This window comes from Schistocerca nitens, chromosome 7, assembly GCF_023898315.1.
Source record: "Schistocerca nitens isolate TAMUIC-IGC-003100 chromosome 7, iqSchNite1.1, whole genome shotgun sequence".
In the NCBI taxonomy this organism is placed as follows: Eukaryota; Metazoa; Arthropoda; class Insecta; order Orthoptera; family Acrididae; genus Schistocerca; species Schistocerca nitens.
Window position 1 is genome coordinate 481,118,816 of NC_064620.1, and position 26,321 is coordinate 481,145,136.

Below are 26,321 nucleotides of genomic sequence, written 5' to 3' on the forward strand. Positions count from 1 at the left end.
GGTAACTTGAGACGTAGTACAGACTTGGATTCCTTTCAAAGGACCCATCCCGACGGGTTCCTCAGGTGATTTTGGTAAATCACAGAAAACCGAAGCCTGCACGGCCGGACATGGATTTGTCTCGCCACTCTCACACACACGAGCCTATTGTCTTACCATAGTGTCACCTCGCTCGGTTATTTTAAGGAAAGAAGAGCATCAGTAAGCCTAATCCTCTGCATTGTCTCGAATTCCTCTGACTCCAATCGTTGCGATGTTCCGGAGAAGATTTGCAACTGTTGTCCTCTCCTAACGATACTAATAACAACGTATTGCACTTATTGTAATTGTGAGCTACCTAAAATATCCATGCAAGGTTCTGAAAGGCTCCGAGCTAATTTCAAGCTGTGCTCTTCCTACAATCACTCTTTAAGCAAACAAGAAGGTAATCTTCACCTAACTCATCTAGAGAAGCTAGCTGCGTAGCGACCACACACACGTAACATCTACATCCGTACCTTGTAAAACCATGTGAAATCCATGGCAGGGGGTATTTCTGACTACATTAGCTGTTAGGGATTCTTCCCACTCCATTCACATATGTAGAGCGGAAAGAATAGTCTTCCCCCCCCCCCCCGTAATTAGTCTAATATTGTCCTACCCCCTCCCAAATTCTAAAGGAACGATTGTGGACACTTGTAATATATTGCTAGATTATTCACTAGTTTCTGAAGCTTTTTTAGCAGGCGTTAGTGGGCTAGTTGGCATCTGCCTTCATCTGTATCCTAGTTGACGTTTTTCGGTATGTCCGTGACGATCTCACAAGGGTCAAACAAATTTGTGACCACTCGTACAGCTCATCTTTCTATACGTACAATATCCCCAAGTCAGTCCATTTTGGTTCCACACAAATGAGCAATATTATACGGCGGATCGTCCGCATAGTCTTCTTCTACAACTGCACTCGATGGTTTGGGCACTTGTGCCTGCCGTCTTCACTTTCCACTGTCACCTCGTTCTTGGTCTTTCTACGCCCCTTCTTGGATGATACAGCACTGCCTGACGTGGGGTTCTATATGGGTTCGTCCTCATCTTTTATTTTATTCAAGCTTTTCATTAATATTGTAAATATCTCATTCACTCATAATATCTTCATTTTTGTACGGTCTTGCCTGGTCACATCTTTCACTTTCTTAAGTAATCTCATTTCTGTTGCTTGTCGTTTACTTTTATCGGTTTTTTTATCCATCAAAATTTTATCCATAAAATTTTAAATTTGTTTCCTTCCTTATTATGTTCAGACATGTTTGGTTTATCATTCTACGTATTGACTGATGTTCGTCAGCCTCATTTATTGTCTCCTTGTCCATATCATAGCTTACGTTACATCATAAAAAAATAAAGCTAGAGACCTGTCCAAGTGACGTATTATACACTCCTGGAAATTGAAATAAGAACACCGTGAATTCATTGTCCCAGGAAGGGGAAACTTTATTGACACATTCCTGGGGTCAGATACATCACATGATCACACTGACAGAACCACAGGCACATAGACACAGGCAACAGAGCATGCACATTGTCGGCACTAGTACAGTGTATATCCACCTTTCGCAGCAATGCAGGCTGCTATTCTCCCATGGAGACGATCGTAGAGATGCTGGATGTAGTCCTGTGGAACGGCTTGCCATGCCATTTCCACCTGGCGCCTCAGTTGGACCAGCGTTCGTGCCGGACGTGCAGACCGCGTGAGACGACGTTTCATCCAGTCCCAAACATGCTCAATGGGGGACAGATCCGGAGATCTTGCTGGCCAGGGTAGTTGACTTACACCTTCTAGAGCACGTTGGGTGGCACGGGATACATGCGGACGTGCATTGTCCTGTTGGAACAGCAAGTTCCCCTGCCGGTCTAGGAATGGTAGAACGATGGGTTCGATGACGGTTTGGATGTACCGTGCACTATTCAGTGTCCCCTCGACGATCACCAGTGGTGTACGGCCAGTGTAGGAGATCACTCCCCACACCATGATGCCGGGTGTTGGCCCTGTGTGCCTCGGTCGTATGCAGTCCTGATTGTGGCGCTCACCTGCACGGCGCCAAACACGCATACGACCATCATTGGCACCAAGGCAGAAGCGACTCTCATCGCTGAAGACGACACGTCTCCATTCGTCCCTCCATTCACGTCTGTCGCGACACCACTGGAGGCGGGCTGCACGATGTTGGGGCGTGAGCGGAAGACGGCCTAACGGTGTGCGGGACCGTAGCCCAGCTTCATGGAGACGGTTGCGAATGGTCCTCGCCGATACCCCAGGAGCAACAGTGTCCCTAATTTGCTGGGAAGTGGCGGTGCGGTCCCCTACGGCACTGCGTAGGATCCTACGGTCTTGGCGTGCATCCGTGCGTCGCTGCGGTCCGGTCCCAGGTCGACGGGCACGTGCACCTTCCGCCGACCACTGGCGACAACATCGATGTACTGTGGAGACCTCACGCCCCACGTGTTGAGCAATTCGGCGGTACGTCCACCCGGCATCCCGCATGCCCACTATACGCCCTCGCTCAAAGTCCGTCAACTGCACATACGGTTCACGTCCACGCTGTCGCGGCATGCTGCCAGTGTTAAAGACTGCGATGGAGCTCCGTATGCCACGGCAAACTGGCTGACACTGACGGCGGCGGTGCACAAATGCTGCGCAGCTAGCGCCATTCGACGGCCAACACCGCGGTTCCTGGTGTGTCCGCTGTGCCGTGCGTGTGATCATTGCTTGTACAGCCCTCTCGCAGTGTCCGGAGCAAGTATGGTGGGTCTGACACACCGGTGTCAATGTGTTCTTTTTTCCATTTCCAGGAGTGTATATCATTATATTTGAGTGGATGGGGTATGAGTTTACTTTCGACTGTTGATAAGAGAAGGTTTCATTCTATTTTCCCTAACTGATGTAGTTTACACACTGCTTTTTGTAGCTCAGCTACACTTTCTTCCAAAATTGTACCATCATCTGCTTACATAACGACATTAACCTGTATTCGCGGATTGAAATTCTTTCTCCAGTTCTTAATGAAATTATTTATACAGGTTGCAGATACTTTCGTATGTGGTATCTAATATGTACACACTTCAGTGCTTTTTTTTTTCTGCGTCGAACAGTGTTCCCACAACAACGTCACAAACTTCACGACCTGACGTTTTCTGCACGGCTCTAACTGCGCCACTAAGTGAATTGCACTTCTCAGTATAGACTATCTGTTTTGCGTCTATTCATCCATACTTAAAACCTCACATGCTGGCCAGGGCAAAAGAAGCATTAATGGCTTGTGCTTGCCACAAGTAATTGAATGTACTAACCAACCTAAAAACATAGGACTTGCAACAGCTATAATTATTAGTCTGCAAACGACATCAATACTGATGTTACGTTGTCCAGTTCACTGTCTTCACTCACCAACATACATCTGAACTTATAGACATTAAACATTTTATATACATTGAATAAGGTTGCAGTGGTTGGTAGCGATTTCTTATGTTTTATTATCACCGATTCTTAGTATTATTTTTGTGTCTCCCATAAGCTTTCTATAGTTCAGTAAGATGTACAATATCCAGCTTTAGTCGTTACGTCCCATAGTTTCTTTCTGTTCACACTGTCAAAAGCTTTCTCAAAGTCAATAGAAGCTACATGTAACACGTTTATAAACCATTTCCTCTACCTTACAGCGCCTACCACTCCCAACACATCTATATCAACATCTACATCCATGCTCCGCAAGCCACCTGACGGTGTGTGGCGGAGGGTACTTTGAGTACCGCTATCGGTTCTCCCTTCTATTCCAGTCTCGTATTGTTCGTGGAAAGAAAGATTGTCGGTATGCCTCTGTGTGGGCTCTAATCTCTCTGATTTTATCCTCATGGTCTCTTCGCGAGATATACGTAGAAGGGAGCAACATACTGCTTGACTCCTCGGTTAAGCCCGAATCGATCTACTGAGCGTCTCTCCTGCAGAGTCTTCCACTGGAGTTTATCTATTATCTCCGTAACGCTTTCGCGATTACTAAATGATCATGTAACGAAGCGCGCTGCTCTCCGCCGGGTCTTCTCTATCTCTTCTATCAACCCTATCTGGTACGGATCCCACACTGGTGATCAATATTCAAGTAATGGGCGAACAAGTGTACTGTAACCTACTTCCTTTGTTTTCGGACTGCATTTCCTTAGGATTCTTCCAATGAATCTCAGTCTGGCATCTGCTTTACCGACGATCAGCTTTATACGATCGTTCCATTTTAAATCACTCTTAATGCCTACTCCCAGATAATTTATGGAATTAACTGCTTCCAGTTGCTGACCTGCTATACTGTAGCTAAATGATAAAGGAATTTCAGTACAATTTTCCATTGTTACAACCTCTGGATATACTACAGCATCATCCGCAAAAATTCACAGTGAACTCCCGATGTTATCCACGCGGTCATTTATGTATATTGTGAATAGCAACGGTCCTACGACAGTCCCCTGCGGCACTCCTGAAATCACTCTTACTTCAAAAGACTTCTCTCCATTGAGAATGACATGCTGCGTTCTGTTATCTAGGAACTCTTCAATCACACAACTGGTCTGATAGTCCATATGCTCTTACTTTGTTCATTAAGCGACTGTGGGGAACTGTGTAGAACGCCTTGCGGAAGTCAAGAAACACGGCATCTACATGGGAACCAGTGTCTATGGCCCTCTGAGTCTCGTGGACGAATAGCGCGAGCTGCGTTTCACACGATCGTCTTTTTCGGAACCTATGCTGATTCCTACAGAGTACATTTCTAGTCTTCACAAAAGTCATTATACTCGGCTAGCTCGACCAGCTGATGTGCTGTGATTAGGCGAAGTGACAGGAGAAGAAACAGTGTGACTCGGCAGTGTATGCACGTGAGGAGCATTGAAGGTCTGAATCCTTCGCGCGACACTCGAGTTCACCTGTGGGTTAGACACGTCAGCTTCCCTCTAATGCCCGTAGCTGTGGAACGCACCATCAGCTGCGATCCACAATACGACTGTGAAAACGCTTCACAAAAGGCGGACAGTGGCATGTGTTTACACTGTGAAGAATCTGTGTATGTGTGTGTGTGTGTGTATGAGAGAGAGAGAGAGAGAGAGAGAGAGAGAGAGAGAGAGAGACAGACAGCAGTGGCGGACAGAACGCGGCTTGACAGGGAAATGACTGGAATTAAGCGGACGCACATTTTCCGGCTGGCTCGTTATTACGCGCATGCGCGAGCGCGCGCACCGTGCATAATTTGTACAAACCTAGCGGCGGCCAAATAAGCCCAGCGGTTAATAGCGAAGCTGTTACTCTGCAACTCTGGCCACAATGGCGGGCGCTCCTTTTATTTGGGCGGCCGCGGCTGCCTATCCGCTGGCCCTTTGATAGGGACGCACCATTAGAGCCGACTCATCAGCGCCGACCGCCGACCGCCGGCCACAATGGCCGCCAGTCATACGGCGGAGTAGCGGCGAGCACGTGACCGTGCAAATCGGATCGGCCGCCGCCCAAAGCCGCTTCCGTCTGCCGCCGCCGGTACCGCACGATTCGGCACGCTTCCAGGTGCTACATACACTCCTGCAATTGTACGTCGCCAAACGGTGTGTTGTACTAGCAAATGTACCAGAATCACTCCGCCATTCCGTCCCTCCTCACACACACAAACCCCTGTGAACGACATCCTTGGTCGGTCATTAAGTCTGCTCTACCACTTTACTTGCAAGCTGTACTGGAGCCACTGTAGAACTGCTCTGTCAGATACGTCTTACAGGGAGCTGCTGCTTGAAACAAGTATGAGGGCTATATTTTTCTCTGACTGATTACTGTGAAAATAAATAATCGTCAATATTATCCACTACAGTTTTAAAATGTTTCACTTCGTAAAAGGAAGGCAAAACCTGGTTTTGGGACATGTGTCCCATCTTCATGCGCATATACGAGGCGTATTCGGAAAGTAAGATCCGATCGGTCGCGAAATGAAAACCACTGTGAAAATCCAATGAAGCTTCACATATATGTGTTGGGCAGTGTCTTTAGTATGCCCATCGATCGCATCACGTCGCTCTTTTCAGTTCTAAGCGCACAGTGACCACTTAAAGATGCCTAGAAAATAGTGTATCCCGCCAACCACGAGGGTCTGGTGAGAAATTCCGCCTGAAGCTATGCAGCCCACATCACATAACTGTCATGCGTTTTCAGTTGGCTCTGAGCACTATGGGACTTAACTTCTGTGGTCATCAGTCCCCTAGAACTTAGAACTACTTAAACCTAACTAACCTAAGGACATCACACACATCCATGCCCTAGGCAGGATTCGAACCTGCGACCGTAGTGGTCGCGCGGTTCCAGACTGTTGCGCCTAGAACCGCTCGGCCACTCTCTCCGGCTTCAAAACAATTCTCAGCCGCATTCTGCAAGGGCAATGAAGATGCTCCTGCAGCGTTTTAATTGGAAGTGTTTGATTACCCGCAATACAGCCCGTAATTGCTCCCCTCTGAGTTTCATCTCTGCTCACATGAACCGCTGGCTACGAAGACAACATTTTGGCCGGTCAGCATAGAGAACTGGCAGAAAACACTGGCGGTTGCCTTCTATAACGAGGGTATTGGAAAGCTGGTATAAAACTAAGACAGGCATCAAATTCGGATCAGTGACTATGTAGATAAGTAAAATAAGTAGCTGGAAGTTATAGCTAACTGTTGCGAATAAAGCATTTTTGATTTTCACAGTGGTTTCCAATTCACCATCGCTCGGACCTTACTTTTCGAATACGCCTCGTAAAATATGAGCCCATAAAAGTCGAATAACAGAGGCTCAGTTAGGTTAAAACAAAGTATTCCTGGTACATGGCATAAAACGAGAGACTAATTCCTAGGCCTGTTAGAAAGATTATTAGAGCTCAGGACGAAGGTCTGGGCATAAATGCCGTGCCAAACATGGATCTGAATAAGATAGATAGGCGGCGTTTCAAACACACTGTTGCATACACACCCATCAGGTCAATGCCAAACACGCACCAGAGTTGAAATACCCGGAGATTCATTGGTCTCTGGCATAAGGTTTTCGGAGTATTTGTTTCGTTGTACTGTCCTTGTCCATTTCGTTTGTCAAACCCACTGTATATTATACAAATATCACTATTTGCTGTTGTCTGTATCAAGTATGAACGTACTCATCCTCACATAAAATAAAAGTATAATTAATCACAAGACCATCAAACTAAGACGTAATGCACCCCAGACAAAACCTGACTCACGAATGGTCTGTTAGCGCGCTAAATTACAATAAGTTCTTCTGTTACTTGAGGTTCGAAAAAACGAATAGGTTTTGCTTCCGACAAATGAGAGTGTGCCACCTACCTTCCCCGCCGATACATTAATATGCTTACTTGTATCGCTTCGGATACCGCTAGACCATTGATGGTGAAAGTAGTACATTTTTCACTCATTTCAATGTCTTGTGCTTATTTACGGCATGCATGTATCAACGCTTGATGGGTTTCCACCTTACTAAGCTATGTGACCAATGTACCGTTGGCTACTCGCGTGTGTGAACTTCTTTCACGTGAGTTTCACTGGCAAGCTTTAGCTGCGTGCTTCCGGTCTTGGGTGATTGTAAAAGCCGAGTCTTTCTTATCCTGTTCCTGCTCTCTAGATCGCATTCTGCTGCACTGTCACTTTTAACAAACATGAAGATGACTCTTGATAGCCGAAACTGATCATGAACAAAATGTAAATTTCGATCCAGACGACAAATCAAATATATTGTGAAATTAAATTGAGTTTTTGATCAAGATTCGATGTTTCTTGCCCAACGATTGGTTACTGAGTGATCTCACTTGCCTGGTATGTTCGGCAGGAAGATCAGTATCACCTACTGGTTAGTTACCACTTGACGAGGCGTTCTAGTACGGATAGATGCATGCGCGGTAGCCGCAGAGGTGCGTGCGACTCGACGCCGTGGGAAAGTATGCTCGCAAGCAAATCTGAGCGTGGCGTGGCGAGAGCAGATATACATCAGGGCACCCATAAGTGATAGCACCTGTGTGTGTGTGTGTGTGTGTGTGTGTGTGTGTGTGTGCCTGCTGCTACCAAGCGGGGGAGGTCCGCCGCGATTCGCGTGATTTAGGCGCGGCTGTTTATATAAAGCCGAACGAGTTATTAATATTGGACGTAAAACCGTCCGCCTTAATGCCGCGGGTGATTAATCCACGGTCCAGTTGCGGCAGCAGCGGCAGCAGACGCTACAAATAACTTGCGGCCATACGGCGCGCGCCGCGCTGGGTGTCCGTGCTTTATCGCCACTCAGGCTGGCTTACAAGGGCGAGACCGCACCCGCACACCGGGTTTTCCTGATTCCGTGAGGACGCAGTCGCCTCTAGGTTGTTGTGCCCTCGTCAGGAAGGTGTCAACACATTGGACATGTAGAGGACAGGGTTATACTTCTACTTGACTAACGAACTCTCCAAGTAGCTACAGACCGATCGAGGTGGTGCAGTAATTACGAGACTATACTTTGTAAGGTAGAAGGAGTAGATGCAAGCGACTGGAAATAAATAACGTCTCTTTTGTAATATTAGCCACTACGACTGAGGGCACCGTGAGTCCTATAATATAATAAAAAAAGACTTACTCCACCTTGGTCACTTTTTGCGTTTGTTTGGATTACCACTATCGATGTTTTTTACAAACAATCTTAAAATGCATCCCTAATTATCGCAATTCTTCACCAGTACTAGCATTCCGTTACGAGTTTTAAGCAGGGGTGAACATTCTGTTAAGAGCTTTCATAGAATGCGTCCCTTACTGACGAAATGTGATCCCCAATAATTATACATGAATCTGAAGATGATTTGTAGCAAAGGTCAAAATCGGAAAACGGAATAAATATGAAAAAACAAGATATTTACACTTGGCAACAATTCAACAGGTTCAGGACCCTCATGTCGGTATGTCTTGAGCTGGTAAGAGAAATACACACTCATCGTCCCCCATCCGTACGTACAGCAAGCAGATGGTTTTCTTTTTAAACCACACCAGCCTGCCACAGAGGCGTAAAACCAATTTTTCATAGACATCATAGTTCTTGCGTTAACGTCTGAGAAGTTTTGCAGCTTATACATTGTTTCTAGCTATCGTCTCTCTCTAATTGCTCAGTCTTCTTAGTTCAATTGGAAGAGCAAAGGACGCTAGTAGACTAACGCTTAGTTCATCCACCATTACAGGCACTAGACACGGAGCGTTTACTGAAGTAAACGAGGATGTGAGAGATAGTGCCGTCCTTAGGTTAGTTAGGTTTAAGTAGTTCTAAGTTCTAGGGGACTTATGACCACAGCAGTTGAGTCCCATAGTGCTCAGAGCCATTTGAACCATTTTTTTTTAGAGATAGTGCCCATACGACATTCACATGAAGTGATTTCACAAAACTGTGAGAAACATACGCCATGATGTCCGGACAACGACTTTAACTTTTCGCTTTCTGAAAACAAACCGTGCGCCAACAAGTGCACGAACTAGTTTAGTCTGTGCCTTATAAGGCGACCCATGCGTCATCCTTTTCCCAGTACTTTTATAATTTTTCTTCTATCTTAAAATCACCTTTGCGCGCAAAAAAAAAAAAAAATTGGTAGTTTAAACCACGTGTTTCCGCGTCAGCCGACGACAACGTAACCCTAAAGAGACTAGGGCAGAGTACGATTGTCGGTCACAATCGCTGTGTTAACTGGCAGTCGCACTGCTTCCTTCGCGTGTTGTATAATTAATTGCAGTTTCCAATGTGTCCACACAGAACGACAAAAGACAGCGGGAGACCATTTGCATTTGTAATCCCTACATTAACATGTGCATATGAAACGGTGCCAGAATCCGCACGTGGTGGGACTACAGTATGTTTAGCTCAGACCTACATGGTTCTGCTTTTTTTGTCAGGGCGGGGGGACTACTTATGGTCTGGATTCGACCAACGACTCACTATGAACCGTACGAGAGCTACTAGCCACGAAATTTGCTCTATTGGCTTTTTTATTTGTTGACCATTTTAACTGTGGGGGACCAGTTGTCTTCTGCCATCTAAACCACAAATAAATTACCCAGATAAATTATCTGGGAGTAGGCATTACGAGTAATTTAAAATGGAATGACCATATAAAATTAATCGTCGGTAAAGCAGATGCCAGACTGAGATTCATTGGAAGAATCCTAAGGAAATGCAGTCCAAAAACAAAGGAAGTAGGTTATAGTACACTTGTTCGCCGACTGCTTGAACACTGCTCACCGGTGTGGGATCCGTACCAAATAGGGTTGATAGAAGAGATAGAGAAGATCCAACTAAGAGCAGCGCGCTTCGTTACAGGATCATTTAGTAATTGCGAAAGTGTTACGGAGATGATAGATAAACTCCAGTGGAAGACTCTCCTAGAGAGACGCTCAGTAGCTCGGTAAGGGGTTTTGTTGAAGTTTCGAGAACATACCTTCACCGAGGAGTCAAGTAATATATTGCTCCCTCCTACGTATATCTCGCGAAGAGACCATGAGGATAAAATCAGAGAGATTAGAGCCCACACATAGGCATACCGACAATCTTTCTTTCCACGAACAATACGAGACTGGAATAGAAAAGAAAAATGTTCAAATGTGTGTGAAATCTTATGGGACTTAACTGCTAAGGTCATCAGTCCCTAAGCTTACACACTTCTTAATCTAAATTATCCTAAGGACAAACACACACACCAATGCCCGAGGGAGAACTCGAACCTCCGCCGGGACCAGCCGCACAGTCCATGACTGAAGCGCCCTACACCGCTCGGGTTGGAATAGAAGGGAAAACCGATAGAGGTACTCAAGGTACCCTCCGCCACACACCGTCAGGTAGCTTGCGGAGTATGAATGTAGATGTAGATGTAGATTCCCGAAAAAAAGATCGCAGTGACGCAATCACTCAGGCATGTTTTACTTTTGCCTCTATTGCTTCCCCTTTTCTCTACTGTATATAGACGCATGAAGCAAGATAAATGATGGTAAAAAAGAAGGTTTTCATTGATAGAATACGTCTTCAGGTATCAACGAATCGTGAACTGGGTAACTGAGAAAAACGTGGACGGAAAAAACTGTAGAGACAAAACAAAGTTTGACTATAACAAGCAAGTTCAAATGGATGTAGGTTAGAGTAGTTATGTAGAAACGAGAAAATCAAAACGGGAGTTCGACAAGGAGACGGACTGTCCCCAATTCTCTTTAACTTGGTTTTAGATAAAATAGCAAAAACATGGGAAAACACATTGAAAAACAGAGGCACAAAGGGTATAAGCATGGGCCAAGGAAAGAACGAATCTGAAGTGAAATGTTTAGCCTTTGCGGATGATATGGCATTGATAACAGACGCAACAGTAATGCTTGATCTGTTACACGAGATTGCTGAAAAGACTGGGCTAAAAATATCCTATGAAAAAACCGAGTATATAGAACACAAACATAATAGAGAAAAGTTTATGAAAACGAAGTATGGAAAAATTAAAAGAGTTGATAGATTCAAATACCTGGGGGAGCGGATCCAAGCCAATGGACTGGATAACACAAGAAATAAAGAAAGAATAAAAAAGTTGGAATTTGCATATAAATTAACACAAAACTACTACAATAAGAAATCAATATCCATACAAGCAAAGATTAAACATTACAATTCAGTTATTAGGACAGATTGCCTAACATTGAATAAGAAAGGCGAATTAAGAGAACTAGAAAAAAGAGAGAGAAAAATATTAAGAAAAATTCTAGGTCCTGAGAAAAACAAGGAAAATAGGTGGATTAAAAGGAGAAATGAAGACCTATACAAAAATACAGAAAAGATCACAGATACAATGAGGAAGCGACGGCAAAAATTTTATGGACATTTAAAAAGAATGGAACAAACACGGATTACAAAGAAAACTTTTAATTACGTTAGTAAGCTGAAAAAAACTGTAGCATGGATAGAAGCAGTAAAGAAAGACGCCAACAAAATAGGTGTTACAGAAGAAATAATACGTGACAGGAATAACTTTAGGCTACTTATAGAAAAAGCAAACTATGAAGAAGATGCGCCAAAACCTCGGCCCAAGAGAGTGTGGACAGATGAGCAGAGACGAGCAGTTGGCGAGAAAGTGAAGAAGTACTGGGAAGAAGGGAAGAAAAAGAAACACCATAAGTCTTAAGTTGTATGCGGTCCATAGCTGGCCAAATTCATAAATAAATAAAAAAAAACGAAACGAGGAGACTTCTGCAGGCCTATGGAGAGCTGTTCCAAACCAGTCTCTCGACTGTGGATCACGGCGACAACCAAGAAAAATAGCAAGAGCAATACTTTTTTTTAACGGTCGCTCTCTTGACACTGCACTGTAAGGCGACAATATTTTTTTGCGAAGGGAACGTAATCGTCGCCTTTTTTTAAATACCTGATTCATCCTTTTGAAACCTCAAGCATCGCTAACACCACTGTTATGTTGTTGCCGAGGCTACCGAGCAGAAATTTTCAGCCTGCTAACAGAATAGAGCGGGATGACTAAGTTACATTTAATAGGAAAGCCACCGGACCGGATGCCCTGTACCGCCGCCACGTAACGCCGTATAGAAAAGCATTCCAGGTACCCTTTGGGAAATGCGAAGAAGAGGTCGGCTGCTCCGCAAACAAACAAAGCGGTGACGGTGGAGGCAAAAATTTTGGGCAGTGGACCATCGCCGGCGGCGGGTCTTCTTACGGCGGTGCGCGGCGACCGCCCGTGACCGGCCGGTGTCAACGCTTTTCTGCTCTGCCGTGGCACGTTCCACTCGGCTGTCCCCATTACGATAGCGCAGGTGGCGATTACGCCCGGCGCGGTGCTTCGCCGCCTCCGGACAGGAGTCGGCGGCCAGTCGTTACGTGAACCACCAGGCAACGCTCAACGGCTGGACAGTCCTCAAACTGAATAATTCCGGGCTGCTCACTATGTATTTCACTGCCGAATGCGGTGAAATCATTGTCGCTGGCTCTTAAAGTAAGTGTCGCGGCTTCCAGATCCACCACGTACAATCTCAGAAAGATAGTCCACAGGAAGAAAGTCCTCAGGAAGATGATCCATTCGTACTTCAGGTGTATCCATTGTAACTCCCCACCCGTCACTTATCTGGTTTTGGTGTGTGTTCACCCTGGGTAACTGACTAACAGATCAACAGAGAGTGCAAAACTGCCGCAATGTCGGATAACGCAAAGAAAGTAATAAGGCCATGTGACTCCTGATTGAACTGCGGTGGCAGTGTTGACATTAATTGGTTCAGAATTGATTCCTTTTAATTAAAAAGGGGTGCACACTGATGTTATATTCAGCTATTGAACACCAGATGCAAATGTTGAACATAAAATTAATTAAGAAAGTTACCTGGGATTTCAACTACTTGATTGAAAAGAGATGCAGTCGATTAGCACAGATTTATTTTAACTCACGACCTTCAATCATCACATTACAAGACTCTCCTAACAGGCAGTGGTAATAAATTGCGTTTGCTTGGAGTAAAGCGCGATAAATCAAATGTAATTCCTATCGACTGACCCAGGCATAATGCGAAGTGCGAGAAGAATTCTACAATACACGGCCCATGAATCCCTCGTGGAACTTTGCCGACGTGATCCAGCAAATTAATCAGTGGCCGGAGCGGGCGCAATATCACCAAATTCAGCGTGGCAGAGGGGTGTCGTTGTGCGGACGTCGGCCGACCTCGTGTTGCTGCAAGGCTGAGCTCGTCTATTCACTCCTAGCTATCTTGCTCAGTAATAGCTGAACCAAAATTTCCTATCTCCAAGCTCAATCGTTCCATTTGCTAAGTCCTAAACTGTAGAGATGCTCACTCTTTATCAGGCAAGCTGATTAAAGAACGCCACGTCCGCACTCTAGGCAAGCTGGGAACGCAAGAACTCTACGGAGACTTCTCACAGTCCGCTCATCGCCTCAGTTTCCCCTCCAGCAAAATCACTTACGCCAATTGCAGCCCAAGTCGTGTTAATTATGCGTCGCTTCCCAGCACCGACCAATGCCTGCTCTGGGAAGTGAACAAATTCCCACAAAATTTCCCTTCCTCTCCACTTCTGTTATTTAGCTCCGCCCAGGCCACCCTTCAAGGTTAGCATCTGCACACCATGTTTTCCGGAATTCTGACTCCCAGGAGAGTACTTCAAATTCCTTGGTCCTACGTTCCCATCAGAGGCTGGCGTATTTCATTCTGTCGCTCTTCACCTGATTTACTTCAGACTCAATGGACCGTGAATTGAGCGTGAAGTTGCTATAGTCACGAACATGCATATTTTGACCTCTGTTGATCGCTCCACCATAGCTTTACGTGGCTTTCTCGCATGTTCCACAGAAAACGGGATGACAGACATTTATCAACAGGCATACAAGTTCTCCGCCTGTTTCCCGGTACACCAGCATGGAGTCGGAGTCAACCACCCACTCACTGTCACTCATCTTAAGGCAGCTGGAGGCTGCGCCCCATTACCACTTTCTCAGAGCTTGAGCCGCCCTAAGCTGCCTATTGTCGCTTCCCTTAGCCACTCCCCCGGCGGCCACGGTCAATTCTGAGTACTTCCCTGGGGTAAACTAGCCTCCAGTAAATCGACGCGTTTCCACAAAGTTTTCATGTCGTGTGAATTACTTTAAAACCATCACCTGACATTAATTATTCCAATACTTCCATACTATACCCTCTACAAGATGCATTGTGCCTTGTCAGTCATTTTTGTTCAGCCCTACTGTTCGTTCAACGTGAGTTAGGTGATCTTCAATGACTTCATGTAAGGGGCATAGTTTTTGCCATCTTACACCATATCTACCTGGGGCCACTCACTGATTTTGCGGGGTGGTTGAGGTACAACCTGGTGCCAGATTGCACATAAAACCCAGAATATGTTGTTGTGTAGCCCTGGGAACTGACCTGAAAAACGGCAATGTCCACAGCATGGTCTTCATGACGATGTCGAGCAAAGAGTAACACTCCAAAACCGAAGACGTTGGAACAGTTATCTCAGTTTATGTTTAAGGCAACCTGAAGGAGTAGGTCTTCGTCGTTATTCAGTGAACACCCCGAAAACATCACAGAACCACCTCCGGCGTCAGCTGCACTCTCCACCCACTGTTGGGTGAACGACTTATTTAATTAGTTCAAAAATGGTTTCAGTTAACATCAAAATAGTTCAAATGGCTCTGAGCACTGTGGGACTTAACATCTGATGTCATCAGTCCCCCAGAACTAAGAACTGCTTAAACCAAACTAACCTAAGGACATCACACACATCCATGCCCGAGGCAGGATTCGAACCTGCGACCGTGGCTGTCGCGCGGTTCCGGACTGAAGCGCCCAGAATCACGGCCGGCAGTTAGTTAGTTGCTTACATGGTTGCTTACATGTTCCATAGGTCATTTGAACAGTGCTTTTAAGGAAACTGTGTGGAGAAAGTCAGACTACAGTATATTTATGGTTAGCGTTAACATTAAAGAACGTAATTTTTTAGTCCCACTCATGTAACTACACTTAAAAACAAGCCCTTTTTCAGGCTACCAGTTTCTAAATAGAAATTCGTCCATGGAATAAGGAGTTGTCCAGGAGAAATGATTTTACGTTGCGTTTAAAATCTGCTTAGCTACCTGCAGACATTTCATGTTACTGGGCAAATTATTAACACTTTTGTTGCTGCATAATGATCTCCTTTCTGAGCCACCGACAGCTTTAATGATGGGCAATAAAGGCTATTTTTCCCTCTAGTGCTGTAGATATGGACCCCTCGGTTCTTCTCAAATTGTGATGGACTGTACATGACGAATTTCATTATTAAAATATATCTAATGTGACAGAGCAGTTAAAATGCCTAGCTCGCTGAAGATGTATCAACATGACGTCCGTGCTGAACACTATATATTATTCCCACTGCTTGGTTTTGGTCAATAAATACTTTCTAAGTGGTGGGTTACCACATAAAATTATTTTATAACACATTATTCAGTGTAAATATGCAAAATATGTCAGGAGCTTTATTCGTTTGCTTGCAAGATTAGGAATTATACGAAGAGCAAAAGTGGCCGCACTTAGTTGTTGACAAGGTCAGTAACATGCCTCTTCCAGTTCAACGTTTCATCAGTATGTACACAGTAATGTTTGGAGCATTGAACCCTATTTACTGACGCTTACTCATGTACTCCATCAGTTTTTGGTATATCTCTATTTGTTGCACAGAACTGATTAAAGTACTTTTTTTTTTTCAAAATTTGGGAAAAAGTTATGCAGTGAACACCACTTAATAATTCTTTGGAAAACATCTTTTATGTTCTCTTCAGTTACTTTATCTGTAGTGGGATTTATTTCAACACTAGTATTGTCTGCATGAAGTACCAGTTCTGCTTGTTGAATTTAAAGTGGAATGTCATTCACACGTGTAACGAATATGGTTGGACCCATATTTGAACCCTGTAGGACTCCCTTTGTGATTTCTCCCCATTTAGTAAAATTTTCTACCCATCAAGTATTGTTTGCATTATTCAGCAGAGCTTTTTGCGTTCTCTCTATTAAGTATGATACAAATCAGCTGTGTGTAAAGCCATCAATCCATAAAACTTCAATTTTTACAAGAGAGTAAAACGCCTCGGAAAGATCACCAAAAAATATTGGGACTCGAACCCCTGCACCATTCGAAAAGAGACAAAGTCGCGACGCGTTGAAGAATGCAACACGCCTTCAGTCAGCCACAGCGCTGTTCTATGTTCTTTGGGCCATTGGAGACAGACAGCTTTCTGTGATGCTGTGACAAATGACCTTTTGCGGGATACCCGACTACAAATGATCACAGCAAGTAGTTCCTTTCATAGTGTTCGCTCAGAAGGTGAATGATATGGTCCTGCTTTCACTAACAGAGGCAATTTCTGTCTGGTTTGAAACCGACTGTCATCGAAAAGGCTTGTTATCCTGTTGCGACCACTGTTCATGCACCGCGTTACATGGCTGCGAACAGTACACTATTCGTTGTAGATACATTGGAGAGATCACGTTCATCAGATCTGGCAACTTCGTTCTCGGAATGGTCGTGGGCCTGTCGAAACACAGTAACTACTTACTGCCATTTTCTCACATCTCCATGTCTATCTTTCTGCATAGACACCGTATGTCCGACTATCAAATATACACCAAATAATTGTCTTGACTTACGTCAGCGTCGGAGTGTTACCAGGCCCCCTGGTAACAGTTCTAAACCTCACTGTTCTTTTGTGTTATTTATCCACTGACTGGTTTAGCTACCATCCTGTCCTTTCTTCTTGTCAGAGTTTCTCAAATGTTCATTTCTTCGCCAGTTCTGCGAAGAACATTCTGACTCCTTATCTTATGACTAACTTCCAACATCCTTCTGTAGTAGTACATCTCAGGCGCTCCGATTCTATGCTTTCTGGTTTTTCCATGCTATATACAGCGCTCACAAACGACCAGTCTTCTCTTTTATGCGGGTTAACTTAGTTCTCGTGTAGTAATGAGGGCGCTCTTGTCAGCACCGTAACTGATCTGGTAAGTCACATAACGGAGGTGTCTTCAGATATTGTACACGTGAAAGTAGCGAGAGTTGAGCTAGATGTGGGATATGAAAACCTTTCGTTCCGGTCAACCCGGGGTGCCCAACGAACAACCATAGTCTGTTTCATCTGATTTGATTTGCGAAAGTGCAGTACGCACCTACTGCAAAGAACTCTTTTGTACTTCTCATATCACAAGAATGTTTTTAAATGAAAGTGTTCTCCATGAGAACTGCTGTCGGCTAAGCGTTGCTTCGTCTTTTTGTTGTAGATCCGACACCGGTTCGGCTGTTACGACGAGATCACAGAAGTAGACAGGCGGCGTGTCCGCCACTGTAACTGGGTACGTTTCCTACGCGCCGTCCACGAGTACACGGAAGACGTCAACCTCATCGGCACCAAGATCAAAGGTAGGTCCAGCATAGCGCTAACGCGTGGCGCCATCGTCGCAAACCTTTGACAACTTTATCGGTGCGGTAATTGTCATGCGACAACATATGGAGTCCATAACCTGTTTTTTTGTGATAATTCTAGGATGTAATCGCTGTTGAAAGTCAAAGTCATTTTACTCGTTAGATAAATGGAAACTCTCTCTAAGAAAAATGATAATGCTTCGTCCCAATGAAAATAAACACTTCTTGGCGTCAAATAATGCGGTTGACATTATCTTGTGTAGAGAAATGGGAAGGGTAAATAAAATGAGAGGCATCTAATCTTTTACAAGTAAGCAGTTTGAAACAACTCTAGGAGGTGCGACAAAAAAGTAAAGAGACTGATCTGAAAAAACAAAATGTTGCTTACCGTTTTGGTCAAGTTTAGCGTTCTTCAAAGTAGTTCCCTTCTGACTGCACACACTTTTTCCAGCACGTCTGCCATTGATGGTAACATTTCTGGAACTCATCTTCTGTAATATCCTCCAAGACCCTCGTCACAGCTTTTTGGACATCTTGTGTTGTTTGAAATGGGTGTCCCTTGACTCTTGGAAATAGAAAAAAAATCGCACGGAGCGATATCTGGTGAATAAGGTGGCTGTGGTGGTACTGAAATTTGTTTTCAGGTTAAAAATTGCTGTACTGACAGAGCAGTATGGGATGGCGCATTATCGTGATGCAGAAGCCAGTTATCAGCAATGTTGACACGGACACGAAGAACTCTCTTAGGAAGTCTTTCTAAAATGTCTTTGTAGTAATAATAGTTAACTGTTTGTCCAGGAGGCACCCACTCTTTATGAACAATTCCCTTGGAATCATAGAAGTCCGTGAGGTTGATGGTCGTCCACTGTGGTCTTCAACATTCGTTCTGCCTTCACTAAACATTTTATGCCAACGGAAAACTTGAGCTCTTGACATAACCTCCTCTCCAAATGCCTTCTGAAGCTTACCGTTAGTTTCGTCGCCTTTTCACCCGATTTAATGCAAAAAGAAATGGCATACCGTTGCGCAATATTATGCGGTTCCATTTCCGTGACGAGAGACACAAACGCATGTTAGCTTATTACAGCACAACTCACACGACTGAGCAGTTGCATTGATGTACCGCTTGGACTAGAAGCAGCTTATAGACCAAGATCAAAGATATTGTGCCTACACAAGCGTGCAGGGTTGCCACATCTTGCAAAGAAAATCAGTCTCATTACTTTATTGTCGCACCTCGTATACTACACAGCCTGACAAAACGGGAGCACCCAGAGAGACGTCGAATATCACGTAAGGGATGTAAACGATTAGAGTTGCGATTCTCTGTGACAGGTAGAAAGTCTACCCGGGTGCATTAGTGCTGTTACTGGGTCAGGTAGGACATACAATGGCTGCGAACACTGCCAGATGTTGACTGACAAGGGAACCTCCCCATCGCACCCCCCTCAGATTTAGTTATAAGTTGGCACAGTGGATAGACCTTGAAAAATTGAACACAGATCAATCGAGAAAACAGGAAGAAGTTGTGTGGAACTACGAAAAAAATTAGTAAAATATACAAACTGAGTAGTCCATGCGAAGATAGGCGACATCAAGGACACATGGAGACTAGGTGCGCCGTGGTCCCGTGGTTAGCGAGAGAAGCTACGGAACGAGAGGTCCTAGGTTCAAGTCTTCCTAATTTTTTATTTTCAGTTTATTTGACAAAATCTTATGTTTTCATCACTATTTTGGGAATGATTATCACATCTACAAGAAAACCTAAATCGCGCAAGGTAGAAGAATCTTTTTACCCATTCGCTAAGTGTACAAGTTAGGTGAGTCGACAACATATTCCTGTCATGTGACGCACATGCCGTCACCAGTGTCGTATAGAATATATCAGACGTGTTTTCCCGTGGAGGAATCGGTTGACCTATGATCTTGCGATCAAATGTTTTCGGTTCCCATTGGAGAGGCACGTCCTTTCGTCTACTAATCGCACGGTTTTGCGGTGCGGTCGCAAAACACACACACTAAACTTATTGCAGTGAACAGAAACGTCAATGAACGAACTGACAGATCATAAGTTTGCGAAAATAAAGAAAGTAAAATTTTCAGTCGAGGGAAGATTTGAACCAAGGACCTCTCGTCCCGCAGCTACTCACGCTAACCACGGGACCACGGCGCTGCTGAACTTGCACTGTCATTCAAGCTGCCTATCTTGCAGATGGACTACTCAGTTTGTATATTTAACTAATTTTTTTCACGGTTCCACACAACTTCTTCCTGTTTTCTCGATTGGTCTGTGTTCAGTTTTTCAAGGCCTATCCACTGTGCCAACTTATAACTAAATCTGAGGGGGGTGCGATGGGGAGGTTCCCTTGTGAGTACTGTGAGAGGCACGGAGATGTCGCTTACTAGTGTGAGACAGCGTTATCGAAACCTGACGTAGTTTGAAAGCGAACTCGCTGTGGGACTCCATTTGGCCGCTGCTCGAATCGTGCTATATCCAGCTTTGTGGGGCATTCTACTGTGACAGTGGCCCGATGTTGCACTGCTTGAACGCGTGAAGGCAGACATACTCGTCATCAATGGTCCGGTCGACCACGCCTTGACTGCAAGGGAGGGTTGACGCATTGTGCACTACGCACATGGTAACCCCATCACAGCTGCGGCTGCCATCCGAGCTCAAGTAATGGACTCTATTCAGCTTTTTTGTGTCATCCCGCACCATTATTGGAGACTAACAGCAGCCGGATTAGTCAATTATCGTGCGATGCACAGGCTGCTTTTAACACCAAAACACACAATTCTGAAGTACAACGAAAAACCAGTCCCGAGTTGCAAATTTTACTTTTTTTTTATTCACTCGATGACTAGTTTCGGGGCGAGGCCCATTTTGAAATCATCGTAACTTTGTCAAAAATGGTATTTCCGAAGATGTGAAAACCGCGTCAAAAATTTGCAGCGAACCGTTACAGCGCATACAGATAATGCTGTTACTGTTAGTTTCACGTTTTTGACATGGGTTTCGCATCTTCGGAAATACAATTTTTGATAATTTAGCTATGATCTGAAAATCGGTCTCGGCCAGAAACTAGTCCTTGAATGAATTAAAAACAAAGGAAAATTTTAAACTTTGGACTTGATTTTCGTTGCACTGTTTAACAAAAGTCGCTAACCCACAGCTATTCCAGAATGCCGGAAGTTCGTACAAACTTCTGCGTTTGGAGTGATGTCGTGACAGGGATGCATGGACTGTTGGTGAACGGCGTCACAACGTGATCAGCGGTGAGTGGCGGTTCTGCGCTACCCTGGATGATCACGGCGAATATAGCGGCGACCTAGGGGTGTCTCATTGTTACAATGTTTTGTAGAGGCTCAGAGGTGTTACTCCACGCGTATGTTGGGAGACATCGGGTATGACTTCAGGTTACCGCTTTAGTGAGTGAGGGAACTACCACCACGGGACAAAGCAAAGTCATACACGTCCTGCGTCCTGATGTGTTACCTCTCAAGCAGTAGTAACGTGGTTCCATTTTTCAACAGTACAGTGCTCGTTGTCTGCCTCTGGAACGTGTTTGTATGCTCTGCGTCATGCTGAGATACTCCTGAGATCTGCAAGATCCCCAGATCTGCCCCCGACAGATGAGTCGGACCAGGAGAGCATACGACGGCTTTAAGAGACCCAACCGAATCAGTACATGCGCCGAGGTCACTATGGGTGCAACAACATGTTGATAATTGGGCTCACACTTCCAGATTCCTTAATTGAACTCGGTTTTGTAATCACTAAAATAGGAACACATACCCTCTCAAACCATGGAGTTTCACATCTTTTCCTTCTCCGTCCCTCCCCCCTCCCCACTCAGCCCGCCTCCAGTCATGCTCTGTGCTTTACTTTTTTGCTGGGCAGTGCAAGTAGTACAAATACAAATGGTAAACCATAGCAGTTTCAGTTTAGTGAAATGTTTAAAAACTCTGAATAATCGTAAGTCATGTAGAGCATTTTACGTTACGTTTTTATCGTGACTCCTATTGATATCAGTTGAGACTACAAGTTTACCGCAACCAGCCTACGGGTTTCAGACGTTTAACACTTCATTATGAGGTGGATTTATGCGAATTAATACGATATCGATGTGTCATAAATGCGACTTTGGCGTAACCTGTGCCTCTAACTAGTAGCAGAAGACAGAAACAAAATACTATTTTAGTACAAGGTTCAACAATTTGTAGATGGCTTTTCTTACAACCGTGAACGAAAACGTAAGTGTGAAAATAGCTTCATTGGTCACAGCCTCCTTTTCTTCTATCGTGTTCACATCACATACATTTTGCAAACGCTCAAGTAAGCGAAGATTGTGCATCCGTTCATTGTTTACAAAGAGTATGTGCTGTAAACGCGACGTAAAAAGGAACCTGTAACCACTGGAGCTACTATTACATTTACATTTTTATTCGTATATGCACTTACAGACTTCCACAAGTTCGCTTCAGTAGCTGCGAGGTCACTGTAGCAGATTACCAGTCGAAGGGACCCGGGTGCGATACCTGGCCGGCTCGAAGATTTTCTCCGCTAGGTAACTGGGTGCTTTGTTATCCTTACTGTCTTATCGTCGTTCCCGAAAAGAAAATCGTCTCCAATACACTGTCGTATAGGCTTTCCATTACTAAGATGGCTTGAATGGCCATAAACCGAAGGCCAATGAATTCATATTAAAGAAATAGATCCCCACAAAACTTTGAGGCATATACGAAAAGAGTGTTGTGTCTTCGTCCTCTGCTCCTAGACAGTGCCACAGGTTTCGTCAAACAGTACGCGCATCACATACGTGTTCTGTGTTGTCTGAAGTTATCTTCATCGTACGAATAAATCCACTAATTATCGAAATATCTTGCAAAGCTTGACAAAATTACTCGGATAGGATAAGGAAAGTGAGAATCACGAATAAATCCACTAATTATCGAAATATCTTGCAAAGCTTGACAAAATTACTCGGATAGGATAAGGAAAGTGAGAATCTGGAAGCATCATGTATACAGGCTTCAAAAAAGACTATGTCGGGATACTTTTTACCGGACTTGTCAAGTTACCTTGGTCTGACATTTTGATGGGACACACGTATGATATAAATGCGAAGTACTGGCTGCAGAAAAGCGGAGTATGGCTGTGGGTTTCGTCCACAGGGGAGCCCATGTACGAGGTGGTGAAGACGATCCCGGCTAACTCGGAGCTGGTGGTCTACTTCCTGCCCGAGCGGCCCGAGGAGGTATTCTTCATGCCCGCCGTGCACTACCTGCGTACCTCCATCTACCGCCGCACCATGGACACCATCCTCGAAGGTGAGTACCAACACGATATCTACAAACTAACCTGACTGCTTGCGGATACAAGCTAAAAAGTTTTAGTTTTAAACAATACAGTTTCTGTTTGTTGCATGTTTGCAAATGATCGGAAGTTGGTAAGTCCACCACAGATCAGACGAAGGGAACGCTAAATCTTGCCTTATCAGTACCTACTTTTACTTGATTTACAAAAAATCTGTCGTTTGCCGTGTTGTTCACTCAGATCGTTCGTGAGTTCATTAAAATTGTATATAACGATTATTCTCTTATTTTCCATTTGACCTCCCCATTTCTCTACAGGTTTCGCATTCAAATATATCCTTTTTGTCAGTGTTAGTGGCATTTCGTGGACGGATACCGTTCCTCAAGCCATCGCATTCTCCAAGAATAGATCTGTGTACCCTATCTGCCTGCATTTAGTGTAGATGTCATGGTCAACTGTGATAACATTTTCGAAGTTTTTATTGGTTTGGTCCATAGGATCGCAGCATTTCTCTCTAAGTTAAAAATACAACTAATAAACACAACAGACACTTCAGTCATCAGTAACATATTCTCCTTCACTATTTACGACATTCTACCAACGCTGTGGTAACCTTTAAACTCCATTACTCTAGAAATCAGGTGGCTTTGAGGTGAAGAACTCGTCGAGTCATGTTCCGAGCGCATTTTTACCCGTAAAGGAATTTCCTTGAAGGCTGTTCGATAGACAGCGGAAAAGATGAAGACCTGTGGGCGCAAGATCAGATGAATAAGGTGGGCGCGGAATGACTTCCCAACCGAACTCCTGTATGGTGTTTCTTGTCAGTCTAGCAGAATGCGGGCAGGGGTTATCGTGGTGCAGCATCACTTCACGCAGTCTTCCTGCTCCTTGTTCTCGGAATGCGTCTGCAAGACTGCCGGTTGTTGGCCATAAATGTCAGAAGTGATTGTTACACATCGGGGTAGCAAACACTGCACCGACGCTGTTCCACCAGGCGTACAACAACATCTTTTGTACATACTTGTTTTGTAAATAAAACTGCCTTTTCCTGCTGCTAGTTTCTTTATTTATCAAATACGCGTTTCGCCTTCTCCTGTTCTAAGGCATCATCAGTGGGATCTATAACGATACAGTTCTGTTAGTCCTAGATTATTAAACAGTTCACTTCGCGATTTTTTTTTGTAAAAACAGTAATTACTTACGATATGCTCATCTGCGTTTCCTCACATCTGGTCTGGAGGTCGCATTACCACTTTTATCACTGCTATTTAATCACACCTTTGTGTTCTCGCCTCTCACACATTGTTCACCATATTTCTCATTCTTTTTTGCGGTGGACTATTTTTCTTTTGTCACTCGATACAACTATTTCGTCCTACACTGTTTTTCATAAGGTAAATATTGCGACTCCATTACGTGCTTCATCTTCTTTGGTATGTTTACCTATTTGTTGCCCACCTAACGAAGTATATGTTCGAGACTAACTTCTATTTATGATGTTTATACAGTGTGTGTGTATGAGTGAAAGAGAGAGGAGGATAGAGCCGACGAGTATTTTATTTTTTTAATTTTTTTTTATTTTAATTTTAATTTTTTTTTGGGCCGGGGGGGGGGGGGTGTACTAGCTGTCAGCGAGTGGTTGAAAACTTTGGTGACAGCTGATTTGACTTTTCGTTTCAGTATTCTATGGAGGGGTTGATGGATGAGTGAGTGTAAAGAAGTTGTGTTCTACTATTATTATACTGGACAGTATTAATATATAATACTTTTTACGAACGTTATTCTATTATTTTATCTGTTAGTGTAAATAACGAATTGCTTGGCATGAGTACTTGGTCATTCAACAGGATTTTCCCCTCTGCTTTGCTTTTCTGTATGTGGCAATTTTCTTGCATGGTTAAGAGGTGTTTTTTATTGTTGATTCTAATTATTTTCCTGTCATCATCTCTAGTGGTTGGTTTGTAGTGATTTTTTCATAGGTGTTCTGCAAATGTGGATGGACGCAGGCCTTTGTACGGGCCGATGCTGCTTTGTGTGGGCTCAGTGATTCCTTTCTTTACCTCACGTCAACATAAAGGCACAATTTCTCGTCACTAGTAATGACACAGGATAGGAATGGTTCGTGTTGTTCACCAGCCACTTGATGACGAGCAAGGAGAAAGGCGGCTAAGACCACCCGCTTATTTGCGTGATTTTGGCTTAGAGCGTGCGGTACCCGTACACCGATTTTTGAACCTAACCCATTGCAGATAAATGTCCCACGATGGTGGTATGATGAGAGTTCATCACATTTACCACTTCTCGAGTATACTGCTGACGATAATTGTGGATTAATGCGTTCAAACGAACGTTATCATCCCCGAAGGTCTTTCTGAACGTGGAGAGTCTCTTAAATCAAAACGATCCTACTGAAAATGAAGGATACCATCTTCTAGCCCTGGTATGTACAATGGCATTATCCCCGTACACGCTCAAATGTTTCTGGCTGCCTAGCCGCTGTGACCCATGTACTGAACTCAAACAGAAAAGTATTCCGAAATGTTCCGGTTTCTCCACTTGGCACTCTATTTTCTAGCGTCCACAGCTCCATTCACTATCTTCATATGACAAAATAGCAACAGTGAACTATAATTAGAAAACTACAATCAATAAATAAAACCATATCAACCAGAATACCAATATGTAGAACAAAACCGCTACGACCCTATGCACCAACCTAATATTTATCGTGTCTAAGACAAGACCTGGGTACCATCCCGGTATTCATGTAGTGGAAAACCGCCTAAAGGCCACATCAACGCTGGTCGGCTCTCTAGCCCTCGTCCCGCGGGACCGTCTTGATCCCGGGCTGGCTCCCCATCCCCGTATTCCAACCGTGAGCGCGTTGGTGCTCTTGGCTATCCGGCCGGGTTAATGGTTATCAGGCAATGCTCGAACAAATCTTGTTTATAGGCTGTCCTGTTTCGACTGCCTCGTCCAAGAAGTACTATGGGCTATTGAAAATAAGTAAGAGGTCAAATCAGT

General features: G+C 44.3%; 1 protein-coding gene across 1 annotated transcript in view; it reads left to right on the forward strand.

Annotated features, from left to right (window-relative positions):
• LOC126194888 (zinc finger and SCAN domain-containing protein 22-like) overlaps positions 1-26,321 on the forward strand; it is an 820,246-nt gene that overhangs the window by 434,836 nt on the left and 359,089 nt on the right. The window contains exons 2-3 of the mRNA XM_049933238.1: positions 17,839-17,977; positions 23,156-23,311. Coding sequence (XP_049789195.1) covers positions 17,839-17,977; positions 23,156-23,311 — 295 coding nt within the window. The remainder of the gene's footprint in view (positions 1-17,838; positions 17,978-23,155; positions 23,312-26,321) is intronic.